Source organism: Dermacentor albipictus, chromosome 1, assembly GCF_038994185.2.
Source record: "Dermacentor albipictus isolate Rhodes 1998 colony chromosome 1, USDA_Dalb.pri_finalv2, whole genome shotgun sequence".
Lineage (NCBI taxonomy): Eukaryota > Metazoa > Arthropoda > Arachnida > Ixodida > Ixodidae > Dermacentor > Dermacentor albipictus.
In genome coordinates, this window is record NC_091821.1 from 100,495,305 (window position 1) to 100,515,919 (window position 20,615).

The window sequence follows — 20,615 nt, forward strand, 5'->3', positions numbered from 1 at the left end:
GTCAACCTGACCCGGACAAGGTGCAAGTGGTTGCAGATTTCCCATGCCCTAAAACAGTCAAGGAGCTCCAAATGTTTTTGGGCCTTGTGGGATACTACAGAAATTTTATCCCCTGGTTTTCTGACAAAATCAGACCCCTGACAGTTCTTCTCGCGAAAGGAGCCCATTGGGTTTGGGGTGCCTAGCAACAGACAGCATTCGAGGCTCCGAGGCTAACGCTGGCAGGAGAGGTGGCTGTGGTTTTGCCTGACCTGAACAGGCCCTTTGTGATTGATACAGATGCCAGTGGCACTGGCATATCGGCAGTGTTGTTGCAGGAAGTCGAAGGTGAACGCAGGCCTGTGTCATTTATAAGCAAGACCCTCAGTGCTGCTGAAAAGAACTATACTATCCAAGAATGGGAATGCCTCGCTGTGGTGTGGGCTGTCGATAGATTCCAACCGTATGTAGAATTCACATCATTTGAGGTGCATTGTGACTGTGCATCATTGGCTTGGATGTTTACAACTGAGCAGACATTGTGCAGAGTGTGACATTGGGTGTTGAGATTACAAGGGTTCAAGTGTACCATAAAGCATCGTAAAGGACGGGCCAACATCCCAGCGGTTGCACTAAGCAGATGCCCCATCCCTGCTGCCGAATATGCTCAACCTTGTTTGGCGGAGGTTTGGTTTTCAATCGAAGTGCAAGAGCCATAACAAACCATTCATTTTGAGCTAGCAGCCCCTGTTGACATGACTGATGTGTCCCCACTCACCAACACTGCAAGGTTCCAGTTGGAACAATGCAAAGATCCACTGCTGCTGCAGCTGCTACAATACTTAAAGTGTGGCCTTCTACCTGGTGACGCTAAAGAGTCTAAGAGGGTACAGAACCTAGCTGATGACAGCGAAATCTCGAACAATGGTATCCTTATGTACATGGTCGGTGAACATAAGGTCGCCTGGCTTCCCCAACACTTACGAAACATGGCGCTGAAAATGGAGCATGACCACTCCCTAAGTGGGCATTTAGGCTTTTTTTAAAACTCTGAAACGTATGAAGAGCCGGTTCACATGGCTTGGTATCTGCTCTGATATCTCCCGTTATATCCGGAGCTGCCAGCAGTGCCAGGTTTTCAAACCTCACCAGCAAAAACCAAAAGGACAGTTCATGGGCCACCCACCCAATGCAGCAGCTAAGTGTGGACCTTATCAGGCCACTGCCCACAACCCCTCGGCTCCACAAGTACATCCTGGTGGTGCTGGACAAGTTCATGAAGTTTGTGGAGCTTTTTCCTTTATGTGCACCTGCCTCCAAATTGATCATAGATAAAATGATCAATGTTTTTTGCTGGCCCAGTGTGCCTAGCTCCATCTCTAGCGACAATGGCAAACCATTCATAAGCAAACTGTGGAAAGGCATTCTCCAGCACTGAGGAATCAAGGAGAGCCACGCAGTTCCATACAGACCAGCAGGACAGACTGTGGAATGCCATTATGTGATGGTTAAACAATGCCTGGTGGGCTACTGCACTTCCCACACGGACTGGGACAAAAGGCTGCCCAAAGTGGCGTTTGCAATGCGCACATCTGAAAGTGTAATTACTGGCTTTACGCCTGCCTTCTTTTGCTGTGGGCGGGAACTACGGAACCCATGGAGCCATCACAATCGGGCAGCTGGCACCGAGGTGCCCCCTTCTGCGCCTCATGCCCTAGCTGCTGAACTGGATGTGTACCTTCGAGATGCCTGGGCCTTTGCACAGGACGACCAAACTTTGGCAAAAGTCAGCCAGGCAAAGTATTACAACAAAAAGTGCACTCCAGCTACCATCCAGGTTGGAAACTTGGTTCTCCAGGACACGCACCCGCTAAGTAAGGCAGCCATTGGATTCACAGCCAAGTTTGCCCTTCGATGCACAGGGCGATTTAGAGGGACTGCACACATTGGACGCAATACCTACAGGCTCAGAGACCCGACTACAGGGAAACGGAAAGGTCTCGCTAATGCAGACCAGCTGAGCCCTTATCATGTGCCTTGGAAGCCCTCTTCACGGGATACAAGGGGGGAGGATTTGTGAGGGTACCGGGCCGAGCCCAGGTGGCGTAGAGTCGCAGGCAAGAGACGGTAGGCAACTGTGTAGAGTAGCAGGCACGGTACGGCAGGCAACGGTGTGTGGCAGTGAGGGAGAACATAGAAGGCGTGTGTGCGTGGTCGGCATGCAGGGAGTGCGCGACAACGAAGTGAGTGAGTGAAGTAATCAGCAGAGCAAGCCGCGTGCAGTGTGGCGGGACAGAACGCAGACTGCATGTGTGTGTGTGCACCGAGGATGTCTCGAAATAAAGAATGTACTTGACAACGTGATCCACGTTCCCTGCCAGCTATGTATTAACGAGGTTTTACTGTATTGCTATTCACCATGCCATGATTCTTGCAGCTAGATGCAGCAGCATGAATGGAGGTGTCTCAGCCTTTCGAGTGGCAAGCAGCCACAGTTGGCTGCCAGCCACGGGGCTACAGTGTTCAAGAGAGCATGTGACAAGTAAACCGTTGTGAGCTCAGAGCTTATGTACTCCATTTTGGACTGAAAACACTACAGTACAACAACAGTGCACTTTACATAAGTGACAGATTCCTTCATGGAGCGTTTGAAGGTTGCATGTCGTAGTTTCAGACAAAAGCTGACTTGGAACTGTCCAGGAAAGGTTACCAGCTAGCTCTAACATTTACTGTGTTACATATGTAGTTTGAGAACTTGATTTCTTTTTTAGGCACTTGTATATTTGCTGTATTCACCTTCAATATATTGGAAGAAAAATACATGGGCATCTACTGGCGATAAATTAGGACTTGGGGCATTTCTTCATTAGAGCAGTGTCCTTGCTATACTATAGTGAACATGTAGCAAGATTCTGCTGTACAACAAAACTGTGATGTAAAATTTAAAGAAATAAATCCCTTGTGTATTACAACAAGAACTATTGACCTCAAGAAGCACCTGCTTGGTCAGTGGGTTTGCTCACTGTCATTTTTTTCTTTGTGATGTTCCTGCAACCATGTTTATCTCGTTCTGTATTTTCTCTGACTTGCGAAAGGATAGCAGGTAGGAGGATTAAAATGCATGGAGAAAAATTAAATGTTAAAGCAAGAGGACTTGTGTATTGTAGCCCTAAAGCATTTGCTTTTCTCTTTTCCTCTCATTTATGGACTTTGTTGTGAAGCCACCATGACAGCAGTTAAATGTTAAAATATAGGCCATTCTTACATACTGCTGTATAAGCCAGATAATATAAGCTTGTTTTGCACATTTATGCTGTATCTCATTCTTTATGTTATGCCATGAAAGCTGAAAGCAAGGACACACAGGGATTCCACTCGTAGCTGGCCATTGCTGTTAGGTACAAAGTGTAAGTTTACTAAACAGCAGACTATCCTCCCAGGCATGATTTTCTTACAGCAGATGGTAAACCACAGGCACATTATAGGTGTGTAGCACAATTTTCTGTGCATACTAATGCTTCACATTTTATTATGCCTGCCTTCTTTGTCTTCATTGCAGAAAGTGGCAGTCTGCTGTAGGTAGCATAAATTTTGAGTTTGAGAGCACAAACATCAGAATTTCAAGACAAGCCTTCATTTTATACTTGTCTTCTTTCTCTCTGGGGTTCTCCTTATTAGCTCAAACTATGCCTTTATTTGCTGTGTTCCAGAGACGCCAAAGAGCTGCAAAGCTGGGTAGACACTCTCAATTTTGTGACAGCCAGTTTGTCGGCGCCTCCTCTTGCCGGTGCAGTGGGCAGCCAGAAGAGGTTCCAGAGGCCTCTGCTTCCTGTTAGCCATACCAAGTTCAATCTGGTATGGGCACCCCCTCCTCCCCCCCCTTCCCTCATTTTTTCCTCGCTATGTTTACACATTTATAGCCACTCTCACTCATTGTTTGTATCTTTCTCATGATTGTGGAAGGTTATAACAAAGTAGAAAAGCAATGTGCACATCACAGCTCTACAGTATGGATCCCGTAGTGTAGTTTGTATGGGAAGTTTCCATTTTATTTGTTGTCTGCATTTTATGACATGTTAGCTTCATCCCAGCAAAGCTGCGTACAAAAATAATGCAGTAACAGTTATGAACACTATACTATGCACACTTTGTCTCGTATGATAGCCTGTCAGTATATGGACAGCTTTATGAAATGTCAATTGGTGCAGCTGTACAGCACAAACACCAAGGTATTGTGTCTCATGGCTCACTAAAAAGGTGACCTGCTTTAAAGGAGCCAACAACTGACCAAAATGTGTAATGAGACTATGTTTGAATTGAAAAGAAATTGCTTGGTGATGATAACAGTCAAGCAAGATGTTAGCAGTTGAAAGAAGCCGTACAATTTTAAATTAACCCTTAAGGTAGCATAGAATGGCGTGCATCGACACTCTACTGAGAAGCGTAACAACGTTGGAGTCGACCCATGTGATCAGTAATCAGTGTATGCAAGTTAGCTGTCATTACTTATTTACCTGATTCTAATGTGCCCACAAACCTAACATGCACTCACTTCTGCGATTTGAAAGCAAAAAATTAGAAGTACACCTGAATGTAGCATGCCCCTGATTTATAAAAGAATATTTACCTTCAAAGATAAAATTTTATTTTAATGAGCTTTGATAATGGAAGCAGCGTGCCATCATCGTCATTTGTGCTTCCTTGGCCACAGGTACCAAGCATACAGGGATGATATTCTTGAGCAATCGCTTTTGCTACTACCGCTGTCACATTCTTTTACGTGGCTCTGAATCGAACTTATTGAAGTACGTGGCTGACAGCGTTCCTGGCACTGTGTACAAATAGCAAGCTTGGGACAGTGTCGGAAATGATGGCGGCCTTATATGCTGACACATCCACAGCCGAGTCGCATGAAATCTTGTGAAACTGACAGTATCTTCGAAAGTGATTGACCGAGAGTACTGCTCCAGATTGTATTTGAGCACAAAATTAACCCACAGCAACCTTCACGAAAATGTGCTCCATCACCATTTTAGATTGGCGATGATGCCTCTTCTGACTGCTCTGATAATAAGCTGTTGCCAACGCCGCGAACGGCGGTTTTGATTTTGTATGCAATTGTAAGGTACAGGCAATTTTCGGACCCATTTTCTTGTAAAAAAGTGTGCATTAGATTTGGATGAATATGGTAAGTGAACTGTGCTTTTTGTTTTAATAAAGCTTTCATTATATTTTTATACATATGCACTTTTCAATACCCATTACAATGTAAAGATAATTTACATTGACAAGTGGTGCTGCCGTTATGGCAATGAGTGGAATGGCAGAAAGGCAACGTCCATTGGCATCCCTCATTTCATGGTTGCACTCATAAGTGCTTTTGCACGTTTGCAAGTATAAATGCCAAACATCTAAGCCAAAACGTTGATATCTAATGAATAGCAGTGAGTACTCAGTAACATCTGTTGTCGGGCTAGTTGGTACATGGGTAGAAATGGTTTGAGGCACAAAATAAAACACTGACCAAGAATAGACATGGACAAGCGTACACTTGCAACTGATTTAATTTTTCAGCGCATCCCTACATGTAGCCCCAGACATGCACAAAACACAACGAAAGACTTAACAAAGGGTGGAGGTGTTTTATATTGGAAAGTTTGGTGACTGGTGCATCAGCATTCCATTGTTGCATTACATGAAATCAGTTTCATTTTCTCAGTGATAGGATGTCATAATTTGGTGTCGACCTGTTGTTAAGTCATTTGTTGTGTTGTGCATTTGTCTGAGGTTATATGTCGTGAAACATCGGGAAATTAAATGAATTGCAAGTGTGCACTTGGCCATGTCTATTCTTAGTTCACGTCTTATTTTGCGACTCAAACCATAACTCGACAGTGACTACCTTGCGTCGTTTGTGTACAATCACAGAACACCGGGAGATTCAGTCTGAGCAAAAAAAAAGAAAGGAGAAATACTTGCCTATTCATTGTTAATGATGAAGTTGCATGAGGCCATGAACATTGATTCTGGCATGCCTATTTCAGCCTTTAAACTAACAGCACAGAAGCATAAAGGGCAGACAATGTCATGTGCTTCAGCACTTCTTGTTAAAGCATATGCAAAACTAACAAGCCCAAATGTTTTATGCTTGTGAACTACCATTCATGCCATCTGGAGAAAACTAATACAGTTGACTTCCGTAAATTCGACCCTGATGAGACCGACGAAAGTGATTGAATTATTCGGCGGGTCGAATTAAACAAGATGCAGAAAAAACTCCAAAACACCGCTGACTCATTTGGCAATATTTTCTGGATGCTATCATGTCTCTGAAGCAAACATGCACCCACTTTCGATGTATTCAAAGTAGAAAACGTAATGTAGAAATAACAATAAAGCTCCTAAACAAAGTAGAAATCTTAATGCACGCCCAATTTTTTCGCACGAAAAATGGGCAAGGAAGGGTTTAATATATGTTGCTTAGTGAAAGCCGTTTGTCTAAAGGTGGTCATAATTAAAAGTTTGGCAAAAACGCGAACCTCTGAAATTGCGTTTGCGGCAATGATGTTCACGACGTGACTTGTGCAGATGCAGATCACAACGAGGCCGTTTAGTTACAATAGCGACGAGGTGACGCCGTGGCTAGAGGTTTGCGGCGGCACTCCAGGAAAAGACGATGCCCGTTGGTGCAACTGGCAGGCAAAACTTGCATGTCATCGGGCCATTCTTAACAAGCTTCAGTGTTGAATGAGCCAGCAAGGGGGGTCACAAGAGAACCGTGAGGCTTAAGAGGGGAGCAAAACATTACAGCGTTCGAGCTCCAAGATGTGTACTGGTCAAACTAAGGTGTCTGTTGTGTCTTTCAAGCGGTAAGATAAATTACCAAACTGGCGTGAAATAACAAATGGATCATCCCATTAAGATGCTAAGGACACCGAAAAACCTTTAGCCGAGTTGCTCAAGAGATGCTTATGATGTAATACTAGGTCACCTGGTTTGTACTGAATGTCACGGCGGTGCGAGTTATATTGGCATGTTTGCTTGAACCGAGCGTTATGCAATTGCTCACGAGCAGCAGTGATAGCGGTTAGAAGCTTCGTATGTCATGCATTTACGAAATGGTGGTTATCGGAATAGGCCGAATGTGACATTACTAAGGTATGGTTTAGTGGAAATGAAATTTCCCTGCCAAAGTGTAGATATGCAGGTGTAAAACCAGTGGATCTTTTGACCATGGTATGCGACGCAAATGCCATTTCCGAGAGCTTAGCATCCCATTCCATATGATTGGTGGTATGTATGTGCCATAAGCGTTGACTTCAAGTATTCTGTTGATTCGTTTGGTAATGTTAGCCTGTGAATGGCGTGGCCTTGTCTTTTTGTGTTTGATGCCAAAGACAGAACATGCCTTCGCAAGTGTGCGACTCGTGAAGTAAGTGGCGTTGTCGGTTATCAGTTTTGGTGGGAAGCCAAAATGCGAGAAGACATTGAGGAGACAGTGCCAGATTTTCTGTGAAGTAAGTGCACGCAATGGGTATAAGTCAACCCACTTTGTAAAGTGGTCAGTGACCACCAATAAGTAGTGGTTTCCCTATTGCAAAAACCAGCGCCACTGGGACCCAGTGCGCCGGATTATGGGCCCAGTACAGCGCGCTGGACGCTGGGGCACTGGGAAGGCGCTGGGAAGGCGCAGCGTACTGGGAGGCACTGGCTACTCGTGCGAAAAACAGCTCTAGCGCGTTAAATATGCGGTGCCTGGACACTGTATATATTTTTTTTAATACAGAAAGCAAGGAAGAGCGCGTTAGTGCAATAAAAAAAGAAGAAAAACGTAAAAAATAAAATTGCTCCGACAAGGATTCGAACGACCGACCTACATATCCCAAGCCCAACACGTTACTACTACGCCACGCCACCACACGGAAATTCACGGATAATTTGCGATGTCAAAGCCGAGAAGCAGTTTGTTTCGCAGAGCTACGTCTCGTACAGACATGGTTGATGCGCTATCACCCAGCAACTAAAACTCACGCCTGTACCAGAAAGAAAAAGTTGCTGTCCGTATTCAGCAGTGTGCTTGGAAGTGCCACACCATCGATTTTCACTTGCAATTGCTGTTTTAACTTTGAAAAAAAGTCCTAAATGAACCGCCGACCCGGGATGGTGTATGGCTTCTTACTGCCGATTTCGATAGCCATTTCTGGTTCTTCACGCAAAGGATATGCACCGTTTCCTTAGTGCAGTGATGCCTTTCAGTCAAGACGCCTGGCTAGTCATAGATCTTCGTCAGAGAAGCGCGGGCTAGTGCTGGGATGGGAGCCTTCGGCGATAGCACACATACCTGTGGTTATGACGCGTCACATCTGCGGTCATCACTTCTTATGCTGGCACTGTAGACATGAAAAAAATGTTTATTTAAGAACATCGATGCGAAAGCTGACATAGAGAGTGATTTATCCTTGTTAGATTTCTTGATTCCTGCGCCTAGACACTCCCAGAGGATGGACTCGGCGGATACGCTAGGCCTAAGCTCCGGTGGGGAGCGATCTCGGCGCGGGTAGTTAAAACAGCAACCGCAAGTGAAAATCGATGTTGTGGCACTTCGAAGCATACTGCTGAATACACACAGCCACTTTTTATTTCTGGTACAGGCGTGAGTTTTAGTTGCTGGGCGATAGCGCATCAACCATGTCTGTACGAGACGTAGCTCTGCGAAACAAACTGCTTCTCGGCTTTGACATGGCAAATTATCCGTGAACTTCCGTGTGATGGCGTGGCGTAGTGGTAAAGTGACGGGCTTGGGATCTGCAGGTCGGTCGTTCGAATCCTTGTCGGAGCAATTTTGTTTTGTACGTTTTTTCTTCTTTTTTTTTATTGCACTAAAGCGCTCTTCCTTGCTTTCTGTATTCAAAAAAATATATACGGTGTCCAGGCACCGCATATTTAACCCGCTAGAGCTGTTTTTCGCACGAGTAGCCAGTGCCTCCCAGTACGCCGCGCCTTCCCAGCGCCCCAGCGTCCAGCGCGCTGCACTGGGCCCATAATCCGGCGCACTGGGTCCTAGTGGCGCTGGTTTTTGCAATAGGGTTCCCCATGGAGTACAGTGGAAGGGGCCCGTTAGGTCACACGCGGTGATTTTCCAGGGGCTTTTACTTTTACTGCATCAAATCCGGTGGTAGACCACCACATAGTTTTACTTGTTAAGAAATCGAACAACTTCGTGCATATCATAAAACGTCCTGCCGCATGTCTGGCCAAGTAGCAGTCTAACATAACATATCATAAGACTTGGTGGCAGAACTGTGACGAGCCAAAGCAGGATCCTGGAAGCAACTAATGAAGGCTGTTCTGAGACCTTTTGGGATCACTACATGAAAGGGGGAGTTACCATCATGCTTGTCAACTTGTGAAATGTAGTGAAGCAAAAGGCCATCGTCAGCGAGTACATTAAGAATCGAACTCGGCAATGGTAGACGCTTGCACACTGGAGCCACCTAGCTGTGTGAGGACATGCTGGCAGAGGCTGTCTTTGTGTTGCACTTTGTGGAGGCACTTCCTATTGACCAAGATACTCCATCACGGGTCTGTGTCAACAGCAGCAACAAGAGATGGTGGCTCCTGGGAGGAAGAAGGCTCGGTCATAGGCACACGTGAGAGTGCATCAGCAATATTGTTTTGTGCACCAGTGCAATGTTCAATGGTAAAATTATATTATTGCGATAATAATATCTAGTGAGCAAGGCAGCCTCCTGGTTTCTGTAAACATTGCAGCGAAGTAAGGGCCATATGGTCTGTATGGACAGTAAAAGAGGCACTGTCCAAGTACATGTCAAATTTTTTAAGCGTGAATACAGTGGCAAGACATTCATGCTCAGTTAGTGTAATTTTTTTCTGTAGGTGTTAAGAGTGTAACTTGTGAACGCAACTGGCCACACAACTCCCCCTCGAATTCCTGTAGTAAAACAGTGCCTAGACCATAGTTGCTAGCGTCTGTTTATAGCACAAACGGCTTGCTTAAGTTGGGAAGTTTTAGAGCTGTGCTCTCGGCAATTGCACTGGTCAGTGTTCTAAATGCGTTGTGCTGAGAATCACCCAGTGTGTCAGTACAGAACAGAAACAGAAATGAAACAAAACGTTATTTTTCACCGTAACGAAAACATGACCGAAACATTATTTATTATTTTGTTTTTGTGTGAAACTGAAATATTTTTGATCGGTTTTCAGTTCAATGGGGAAGTTGGCAATCCGAAACAACCAACATCAGGCGACGTCAGCATTAGCGCTTATCTTGGGCAGGAATAGTGCGGATGATAGCCGGTCAAGTGGTCCATTAATCCAAGCCTGCCGCTCGGTACACTAGCAGATCAGCATCATAGAAAAACCCAGTGCTTGCACATTGAAGAGCTTATTGTTTCGTTTTCTACACGTACAATGTATTGTTACTGAAGTATTGTTGTTCATTTATGTTCATTTGTTATGTCGGAACAGTGGTCTCGCATTTTTGCAATGTAAGAGTTGGGGTCGGGCATGAAATAAATGGTAGCTGGCCCATGCCGTCGTCCGACTCATCCATGCTAAGGACGTTGTTGAAGGGAGGGACTTGTTCTCATCGAGAACAAGGAATATGGGATTTATTTACAGTATCTACATGAAAGGTGAAGAATGTTACATTTCATCAGTCTAGCATGGCTGAAAAAGAAAGCACACCGAAGAGGCGGAAACAGCTGCTTAAAAACCCTCTGTCCTCCCTAGATGCCTAGGTGAGGGAAAACTGCCGTTCAACCTTTGTACAATGGGAGCATCCCAAAGTCATCGTAGTGGACCCGCCTTTGAGGGGGAGGGTTCACACGCACACTTCCGCACTTTGGTTTCACGGAACACACCGAGGGGAGTGGGTCGTCATAGACGGGGGTTGATACACTTGACCCAAGCAGGCGCCTCTTGATTTCAGAGCTGACCACGCAGCTTACCGCCGCATCTGTCCATTGTCTGTGACAATTTCTGGGGCCCGTGAGAAAGCAGCACAAAACACCTCCTGGAGTTCTCTTGCTCCAAGTAGACCATGAACGCGACAGCGAATCAACTAACAATACTTGGTCCACCGAACGGCTAGCCTTGCCGGCACCACTGGGCTGTACGAGGAGACTCATTGTTGGCTTTACAAAAGGACTCGTCGCAGCGAGCTGGGAAGGGTTCCAAGGTCGCTTTTCCAAAGATCGCCACCCCCGCCGCAGCAGCAGCGGGCTGGGAAAATTTTACCCCTGCAGGTTGATCGTAACAGCAAGTACACTCGATGACGTGCTGCTTCAGAGATCATCCTCAGTGCCTTGAGTCAAGGCACTGAGCATGATCTCAGAATTCATAATGCACGTATTGCGAAAAATAAATACTGCTTTTATCATTGCCTTGCTTTGAAGATTTTTACATGTGAACCAAAGCTGTTGTGAACCATTACGGATCTCTCTGATTTTTTTTTTTTTTTTTCGGAGAACAATTGGAACTTGACATTTTTCAGTGTAACAAAACTAAAATCGGAACGAAAAATATTTTGTTCCAACACCCTGGATTCACTACAACTCCATTTTACGCCTTTGCACACTAGTTGACTAAGTGGAACCGTGAGCTCTGTGCAGTGTGCTATGAAAGAACAGTAGAGTGCAATGATTCCCAGAAAACACTGCAAGCTCTTGACGTCATGTGGGCAAGGGTATTCTGCAATGGCGCGAAGCTTTGAGTCGTAAGGATGAAGCTGGCCATCGTCCACAATAACACTGAGCAAGTCTACTCTTGAGCATGCTAATTTGATTTTTTTGGTGTTTACAGTAAGCCCCTCTTTCTGCATTTCCTTAAGAACGTTGGCAAGGTGTTCTAGTTGTTCCTCAAGATTGAATGAAATGATGACATCATTCATACATGCCATTGTGAATTTGTACCACACTTCATTGAGAACAATACCCATTAGACATGGGAAAGAACTAGGCAAGTTCTTCGGCAAACAGAAAAAAAGGGCACTTTGCTCATCCTCGGTAATTTTGGCCTTCGGCAGTGTTGGGGAGCTCGTTACCACCACGGGCCGTAGCTGTTTCCCTGGGTGGAAACACGTAGAGTCGAGGGCATCATTGGACACTAATGCTGGTAGTGTCCATGCTGACCACAGCTGTAGCATGAGCCAACCTGTTATGCATCTTCCCTGTACTCTCTTGGCGCCTGCAGCCTATAAGCGGCACAAGAAGGACCTCCTCTGTTTAGAGGATTTCGTTGCTGGTCTGAGGGCGGGGGAAGTCATCGTGGACATCCCTTGTCTTGCAGGGATGCCCACCATGGAGAGTTTCCACTCCGAGTTCTCTATCCGGGGCCGTCATGGAAGTTCATGGCTGAATACTGTGCCAGTATTTGTCTCCCTCTAGGCACAGGCTGGCTCGAGGGCAATGTCGGCAGGCTGTGGTGGAGCATAGTGTTGTGCCCAAAAGAGCGACTTCGTGATTTTCTGGGCGAAGCCTACAAGTTCAAGGGAGGAAAAGGAATGGCCAAAGAGATAAGGCCTGAAGCGAGGGTGGCACCATCGCAAAACATGTGAGACCTTAGTGGACTCAGTGGCACTGGAATCAGTGCCTCGAAAGAGTTCCTCCGTGGCCCGAACATATACTAACAGACCCTCATCTGGGTGTTGCGTTTGGGCGTCCAGCTCATGTCGGATGCAGTAGTGTAGTCTACTGACGAGAATTCCGCTCGGAATGCTGCAACACATTGGTCCCAGGACATGAATGAAGGCTGCAGGCACAGCCACTGTGCTGCGGTACCTCGAAGAGCAATGGGCAGGACTCATTCGAGCAAGTCAAGCTCCGAGACAACCGAAACGGTTCTGTAGAGGGCCAAATCACTCTGAAAATCGGGGACAAATTTCCCGGCATCATGATAACTAAACGTTGGAATATCCACTGTCAGCTTTGTCAGTTCCACAGGCTGCATGTGCTCGTGACCCATGCACGTGGTGGTGGCCATGTCCACGAGCCGAGCCGTTAAAGTCTGGCACAACGCGGTGATCTGGCCCAAAGGTGACGAGGTCATCGCATCTTGTTGCTCACCGGCTTCACCGGCTCCAGCATTGCCACAGTCGAGAATCTGGGTTGCTGTTCATTGTCTTCCGATACTGCCTTGTGTGCCGAAGAGTGTGTCTCCATGGAAAAACAGACAACACAAACCAGGCAAACAAGACGCAAAAGATATGTACACACAACTCACGCCACACAAGAAGCGGTAACCCAACCATGAAAGACGCCACAACCGCTACCGTCAAAATGCCAGAAACCCCTGCTAACAAACGAGAAGCCCTGATGCCTATCTTCTGAGCACGACCAGCTAACCCTACGTTCCGGGCGCCATATGTGAGCTCAGGGCCTTGGCTTCAGAGCCAGTGGCCAGATGAGGCTCTCAGAGGCGATAGAGCATGCAAGAGCCGTTCAAGAGACAACCTTTACTGCCTGAAGCTTCAGAACAACTGGAACTGCTTCCTCGTTGCCACTGCTTGCGCTCCGGCCCCAGGCTGGCTGCACATGGCATGGGCTTTGTGTGGCATGGGCGCATGAGCCAGACTCAGATGGTGATGATTGCGGCACAGCGGCACGGATTCATGAAGACCTTTATTTTAACCAATAAGAATGGGCGTGAATTAAATAAAGAAAGATTTAAAACGCCGCTATGAATATGACAACGCTTTTCTGCGCGCCAAAGATTGCATCAATCTTTATGCAAACCTGGTCAAGTAGGGGCGCTGCCAACAAGCGTCCGCACTTTTTGCTTAACATGTCGGCTGTTTTTGGCAAGCATCTTCGATCCTTATCAATTGCTAGGTAGCGCGATCTTGTAACGGTTCGCTTTCTTAACTGTTCCAAGACCGTGGCCCAGGATTGCACATTCGCAATATACACAGGGTTTTAGATTATAATGTTTACATCTGAGAACACCTTTATTAATGGCTTGGGGACGCATTGTCACGTGAAGTTTTCTTTTTAATTTCTCAGGCTTTTTCTTGTTTTCCTTTTCTTTTTGGTTTTGTTGGAAGAAAGAACCACACGAGACCCTAGGTTGCTATATACGCTGTTATCCGTCATTTCTCGACATATTCCGCAACCTTTGCATTGGCACCGTATTGAATAAGTAAGGTAACAAATGTTAGCATGTTAAACTTAAATATTAGTTGCTTGCTCGCAATGAAAAAAAAAAATAGAAAGAAATAGAAAAACTCAACTAGCATCAACAAAAGCGTAGCAACTTAAGAGTTGGGCGCTATTTGCTCGAAAGCATTCAGTTATTTTTTTTCTTGGTCGCATTTCGTTGGGGTATCCGGTATTTCATTAATGGAGGTTTCTGAGAAACCCATATGGCTTTCCTTTGTAGCTTAATTCTACAGTCAGGTGGATGACAATTTTTTTGCTTTCATGAACGTTCTTCACCTAGCGGGCTTCCACAAAACTGATTTGCCGTGACCTAACAGTGTTCTGCAAAGTTATATAAAGAGCACCTTTGTCTAATCTACCTGTATTTCACTCATATTGATATTTACCAAGCTGCTCCAAGACACATATTTGCTGCACCAAAACGGACAATTCATCCTTCAAAGCTGCTCCAAAGTGCCAAATTGGCTGCTGCCCGAGCTGTTCCAAAACTTCCTTCGCTGCTTCCATCCCTGAGCACATAAATAACAAAACTGCTTCCCTTGTCCAGTCAGAGAGATGCTGTCTTGTAGGACTTGAAACTATTTCTTTTGTTTGCATATTATTGATTTCTTTTAATCTCCTTTTCACATTATTGTTTTGTGTATGCAGCTTCACATCTGATTTCATGCACCCGTTGCTTGCCATAAGTTCCACAGACTGTCTTGTCTCGAAATGAATTTTTTTCATCTTCAGCATACTGTCATACAATTTTCATTTGTTAATTCATTCAAGTTGGGTATGAGTGTGGCAACTGTTAGACTGCCAAGTTTCCATCCTTTGACAAAAAAGGTGCAGAGAAGTTTTTCTTCACTCACTATTTTTTACCTTGGGCATTCTTTATCTTATGGTATTTTTCAGAGAGAGCAGTTGACTGACCACGAGAATCGCATTGTGTGGCTTGAGAAGGAGCTCGAGGAACATGTTGCTAATGCTCCAGAGAAAGGTGCCAAGTCTAGAACTGTCGCCGAGTTTGTTGAGAAGGAGTCTTTCTTGCAGAATGAGGTGAGTTTGGCTTACCTTTGCAGAGGATTTTCTTATGCTGTTTTAGAAGCTTTAGCAATAGTCAAGATAGCAGAGAAGGAACTGGCTCTGTTATTTTATCTAATTGCCAAATTAGCTGTGTAGTAAATATCCTGTGCCACTCTCACTTGTAATGTTCACCATACATGTGTCAATTGCTGTGCTGAGGAGGCAAAGCTACGACATGGAGAAGTTGTGTGTGTTCATACCTGTGCCCAGTAATGTACTATAGTCCATTTTTAAGAATGTTCTTCATGGATAAAGCTGCTCTTTGAAAACAAGAACGACTTCCAGAGCATGTGGCTCCGCAAGCCCCACTGATCACAACTGTGGCATCATTTCTAGCTCAAGCGATACCGCACCTACGCCTACCTGCTGCGCTCCAAGATGGCGCAGTATCCTGAGCTTGTACCAGCACTCGTCGAGACAAGCATTGGCGAAGTGGATGAGCCAGAGCAGAATCATGGTAGCAGTCATGGGTGTGCCAACAACCCATCACCAGCATCACCATCTCGGACTAAGCAGCCCGCACCCTCCCACAAGGCTCTGCCCAGCTCTCCTGCACTTGGGTCATCCTCGCCCACATTTGTATCACCATCAGTGGCCAGTTCGTGTTCTCCCCGAAGTTCCCCAACGGCTGCGCGAAACAAGCGAATAGCACAGGATAGGTACAGCTACCGAACGGCAGTACAGAAGGGTGGTGACTTAGGCACATAAAGTGCTGTGCATCACTGAACTCCTACCATGTGGCTAGAACATACAGGAAAAGCGACATTCAATCGAATAAATAGAAGCAGGTGCACATAACCAGCCGGTAGTGGGCCTTTTAGAGATCGCAGCATTGCAGGCCACAACCCTTGGCTAAATCTCAAGCAAACAGCACTGCTGGCCAGGTTTCCTGTAAGCTTAGAAAGCTGGTTTTAAAAAAGGCTGCTGCAGGTTGGAAGTGTTGTACCTCAAGACTTGCAAAGGAAAACCCGTAGTATCTTTTGGTAAATATATTGTGTACATTACTAAGTTTTGTGTGCTGCACGTCTGAGGCACTTTGAAAAAGCTGAATGATCAGGTTTACCTTCAGCTCTTTTGTAGCTTTTCTTGTTATTTATATAGGATCTTTCTGTTCTTTTGAAAGATTTTATTTTATGGCACATATGCACTCATTATGTGTGTGAATGAATGTTGTTTGGAGGATTATTTTATTTAGCATTATTGTTTTTGAGAAAGAGTTTTGGGCGGCACTCACTGCTGTTAATAACTGTAAATAGTATTTTATACATAGAACGTGTTTATAGTGAGTGCTATATTTAAGGTCAAATCATGCCAAACTATGAGTGCAACTCTCTTCAGTAAAACAATTTTCTCCTCCTTGTATACTCTATGCCTGTAGCATGAGGTTGACAGATATAATGAGAGAATCATCTTGAGAAACAAAATCTGAAGACAGGCAGATGTCAAACAGTGATATACTTGTTCCAAAATACCTATTAATGTGGCATGCAAGATATCTTATCATTCTTGGAGTTTAGAGCAATGCACATGATGGTTGCTTTCTTGCTTTTGTTCTTTCTTTGTCATTGCTTACACTGAGTGCACATTACAACCTCATTCCAGGATACGGTTAAAGGCCTTTTAGGAAGGCTAAGAGGGAACTTGAGGATTGGGACCAACTTTAGTCTCGTGAACAAGTGACCAGAGTCACATAGCACCAGGCTCTTAAGTTGGTGTGTGGCATGCATTCTGCACAACAACTTATTTTAAAAATTGCGCTCTTTTCACTGGGAAGCTTCAAAATGTGTATCACCCAATCCACAGGGGTCATGACGTTGAGAAGCATGTTGAAGGACCTTTAATTGCATGTTTTGTCATCATACATTACTGATTTTGCACCTGGCTAGGAATGTCAATTTGAATCATATGAGCTGCCCTTTGCTTCCTTTTTTATTACGTTTTCTTTTTTAAATTGTGAATTGTGCGAGATTGATGGCAACAATTAGCCATCTGATATACTTAACCTTGTTGCCACTTTTAAGATAGTGTTCAAGATAGAAAGGAAGGTTGACACTATCCTTTATTTTTTTAAATCCTGTTGCCAGTATTGCCATGCCATGATACAAATTGAGTGCTGCATGCCTAATATCTAAGGGAGTGTGCCTTGAGCATTGTATACCTTGGAAGATGGGAGAATGTTCTGTCAGATTTCAGCAGAAACATTGTGAAATGATGCATCGTTTTACACTCTTCATGCTCAAAGTGTTTAGAGGGACATTCTATAACCCTTTGTTTAATCTTAGCTTTTGGGATTGTCAGTTGGATATCAGCATATTTCGTGCTTTCTGCACACTGTTTATTTTTCTCTACCATGCTTTTGTTTCTTTAATTTGTGCTTTGTTTAAAGGGACAAACTTTGCAGCAGCTGTGAATTTTAGGAATTTCAGATTGCTAATGACAAAAATGCTGATTCGTCCTCTTAAACCTCACTCCTGCATCACCATGACCTAAGCAAAAGCAAGCACATGGTAATGCCATGATGCATGCATATTTATTTTACTGCATAGTGCTTTGTTTGGAAGATCCTGTGTGCACTTACAGAAATATGTGTTGACTACATTTGCATTTAGAAGGAATGATTGTTACATGCAACTCTTTGGACCAAATTCACAGCTGCAGTTTTCCTAAGAGCAGTGCAGTTCTGTCTCTTCCGTTATTCAACTGATTGCCTGCAGTGCAAGGGATGAGACGAGACTTAATTTTCTCTGGCTGTGTAACAGTGAGTGGCTGCTTGTGCTTTGCTGCTTTCGTGTCTCTGTTTTATCGTGTTTTTATGTTTCACCGTATGCCATTTTGCTGTGCCATATGTGAGCATAAATTGTGCTGCGCACAGGCAATAATTAGCTTGGCATCATGCCAGCAGTGCCAGTAAGGCAGAAAGACAAAGTGTTCCTGCCGACATCCTGTAGTGCCCCCTCTACCTTGCATGTTTTCAACGCTCGTCTCACGTACTGTGAACTGGCCAGAAAAGCCAGAAACTCATTGCAATCAGTGTGAACGACGAGTTTTCCCGCCTAGTCATCAATCAAGCCTGTTCATGCATCGAATGCTTAGAACATGCCGCTATCTTCATTTATGGTGGAGTTTGAGCATTATGACATGTATTAAGAGATGTAACTAGTTCCACAAGTAGTGTGGACAGTTGTCAGTGTTATTCATCAACTATGAGAAATATCAAATGATTGAAGTGCAAACAAAAATCTGACCAAAAAGAAAAAAAAAACATGTGCAAAGTGAGGTGTGAATTATAGGTATAAAATGTGTGTTAGACAAGTTCAGAAAATTGGAAGATAGAATTTGTATGAGCTCAAAAGCTCAAAATGGATGGCTGGTTTTTGTTTTTAGGAGCAGATTGCAAGTGACTGGTAGTACAACGTGATTTTGTCATTACTCTATATTTACATTGACAGCTGGTTTATGTTGTTGGCTAAGCATGCAGCTGTGGGACATCATTGTCAATGTCAAGGTGATACTCACTTAACATTTTGGCCCAAACCACTTAGTATGCACAGTTTCTTGCTGCAGATGGCATTTTTATGCCATCTGAATAAATTTAGCCCCTTGCTACAGGTTGTTTTATGCATTTGCTGAACAACACGTCTTCGTGGGTTTTCTCACTGAACTGCAGCTGCTGTTCTGCCACTATTGCTTGAAGCATCTTGCCAGTTAAGCTGGGTGAGAAACCATCTTGTTAAAGACACATCTCTTAATTTATGTGCGGGAAGGATTTTTTCTTCATTTAGACTAGACTTCCAGTGTCAACATATTTTTGATATTGTGGCATCGGATTTAGTTATAACAGCAGTTCAGCATTTGAAGAATACCTAATTTGTTGGGAGTATAGCTGCAGTACATAAGCAGTCACTTCTACCTCTGTGAAAAGCTAGATTGTAATATGCACACCAAGTGGCTCAAGCGTTCTTAGCCAAGCCAGGTATAAAAAATCAAAGCTGATTGTTCAACAGAATACCAGAGAAATGTTTGAAGCAGAAAAGAGACCACATACTACATCTGTGACACCACCTTGGACATGTCATTTTAGCACTAGCATTCTTTTACAACACACTGTTTCAGTAATGTTCTTGGGACAACTATGCCACACATCTAAGCTTAAAACCTGTCCAGATTGTAGCACACTTGTGTGCAGTTATGTGCTTAGTATGAATTGGCTAATTAGTAAAGGGTGTTGGAACAGGAAAATGCTTGATAGGAGATAGGAGGTAATGCTTACATTAATATTTCTTTTTTCCCCCTTTGCTGCATATGTTAGTATGTGTGAGCACTGTTCGTAAAGTCTTGTGCGTGTTTTGACACATATCTTCATTTATTTTTAGCCCTAGGGTAAGCAGTAGCTTGAGTAGGTTGTTCTCGTTTAAAATACCAGCAGGTTATTATTCTAAAAGGTGTGGAGAGTAAGAATTCTAGGCATTATCTTGAGGGAGCTAGCTGCTGCAGAGATATAACTACCAGGGCGTTTGCTTGCACATTTTACATCCCTGATTATTACTTGTCACGCCATCGCGGAAAGCATTCCTGACTACTAAAGTACATGTCAAAACATGGAAGTGCTGTCTGTCATTGAGCAACGGCTGTACCTAGCTAAAGCAAATTTATTTTTGGTAACTGTTTAGGCCAGTTGGAGCAGAACTTTTATAGTCAACGGCCCATTTTAGGACGCCTCATTTGCTCGATTACCCCGACGTCCACGCGGCACCGCCACCTAGTCCATAGGACCAGTATTGCGGCCAAAATTTTGGACGCCGCACCGTGTGTCGCGAGATTTTTCAGGCACTGGCTCGCGCGATGTCGGAAACGGGCGGCCGTGACCGCTGTTGCCGCCATTGAGGTTGTCGCCCGTATCCTCACTTTCCTTGGCGAGGCAACTGCTCGGCTTTTTTCATTCCCTATGGCCGCTGCGAAGGAATTTTCGGCGATTCGGTAGCAAACCGCTACTTTCGTCTCCGACTTCCGACCAGATGACGCTGTTCGGCGCCGCCAGGTGTGGTAGCAGGCGGCAAGCTGCCGCGGGAAATTCGCCGCGTTCATGCCACTGAACGGTAATCGGGCAGGATGTCACACGCGCAGGCCATAAACTGACGGCCGTAAAAGTGGAGCTCGGGTCAGCGAGCTGAAAGGGACACTAAAGGCAAATATTAAGTCAAGTTAAAACAATAAGTTAGTGCTCGAGAATGTCTAAGACGAATATTATCGCGCACAGAGCTTTAGTAACCGAGAAGTTGAGGTAAATACAGGACACAATTAGAGACTCCGGCGGGACATTCAAGTACTAGCCCAGTGATGAAGGCACTCCTCATTATAATTCTGTCACTAGTACTCAACTGTTCGTGATAA

The 20,615-nt window shown here is 44.7% G+C and overlaps 1 protein-coding gene across 5 annotated transcripts in view; it reads left to right on the top strand.

The window, feature by feature from the left end:
• LOC135906173 (PH and SEC7 domain-containing protein-like) overlaps positions 1-18,830 on the top strand; it is a 380,272-nt gene extending 361,442 nt beyond the window's left edge. For all 5 annotated transcript variants that reach the window (XM_065437428.2, XM_065437431.2, XM_065437433.2 and 2 more), the window contains 3 exons: positions 3,690-3,834; positions 15,054-15,197; positions 15,561-18,830. In XM_065437428.2, coding sequence (XP_065293500.1) covers positions 3,690-3,834; positions 15,054-15,197; positions 15,561-15,932 — 661 coding nt within the window. In that variant the 3' untranslated portion in view covers positions 15,933-18,830. The remainder of the gene's footprint in view (positions 1-3,689; positions 3,835-15,053; positions 15,198-15,560) is intronic.
• The last annotated feature ends 1,785 nt before the right edge of the window (positions 18,831-20,615 follow it).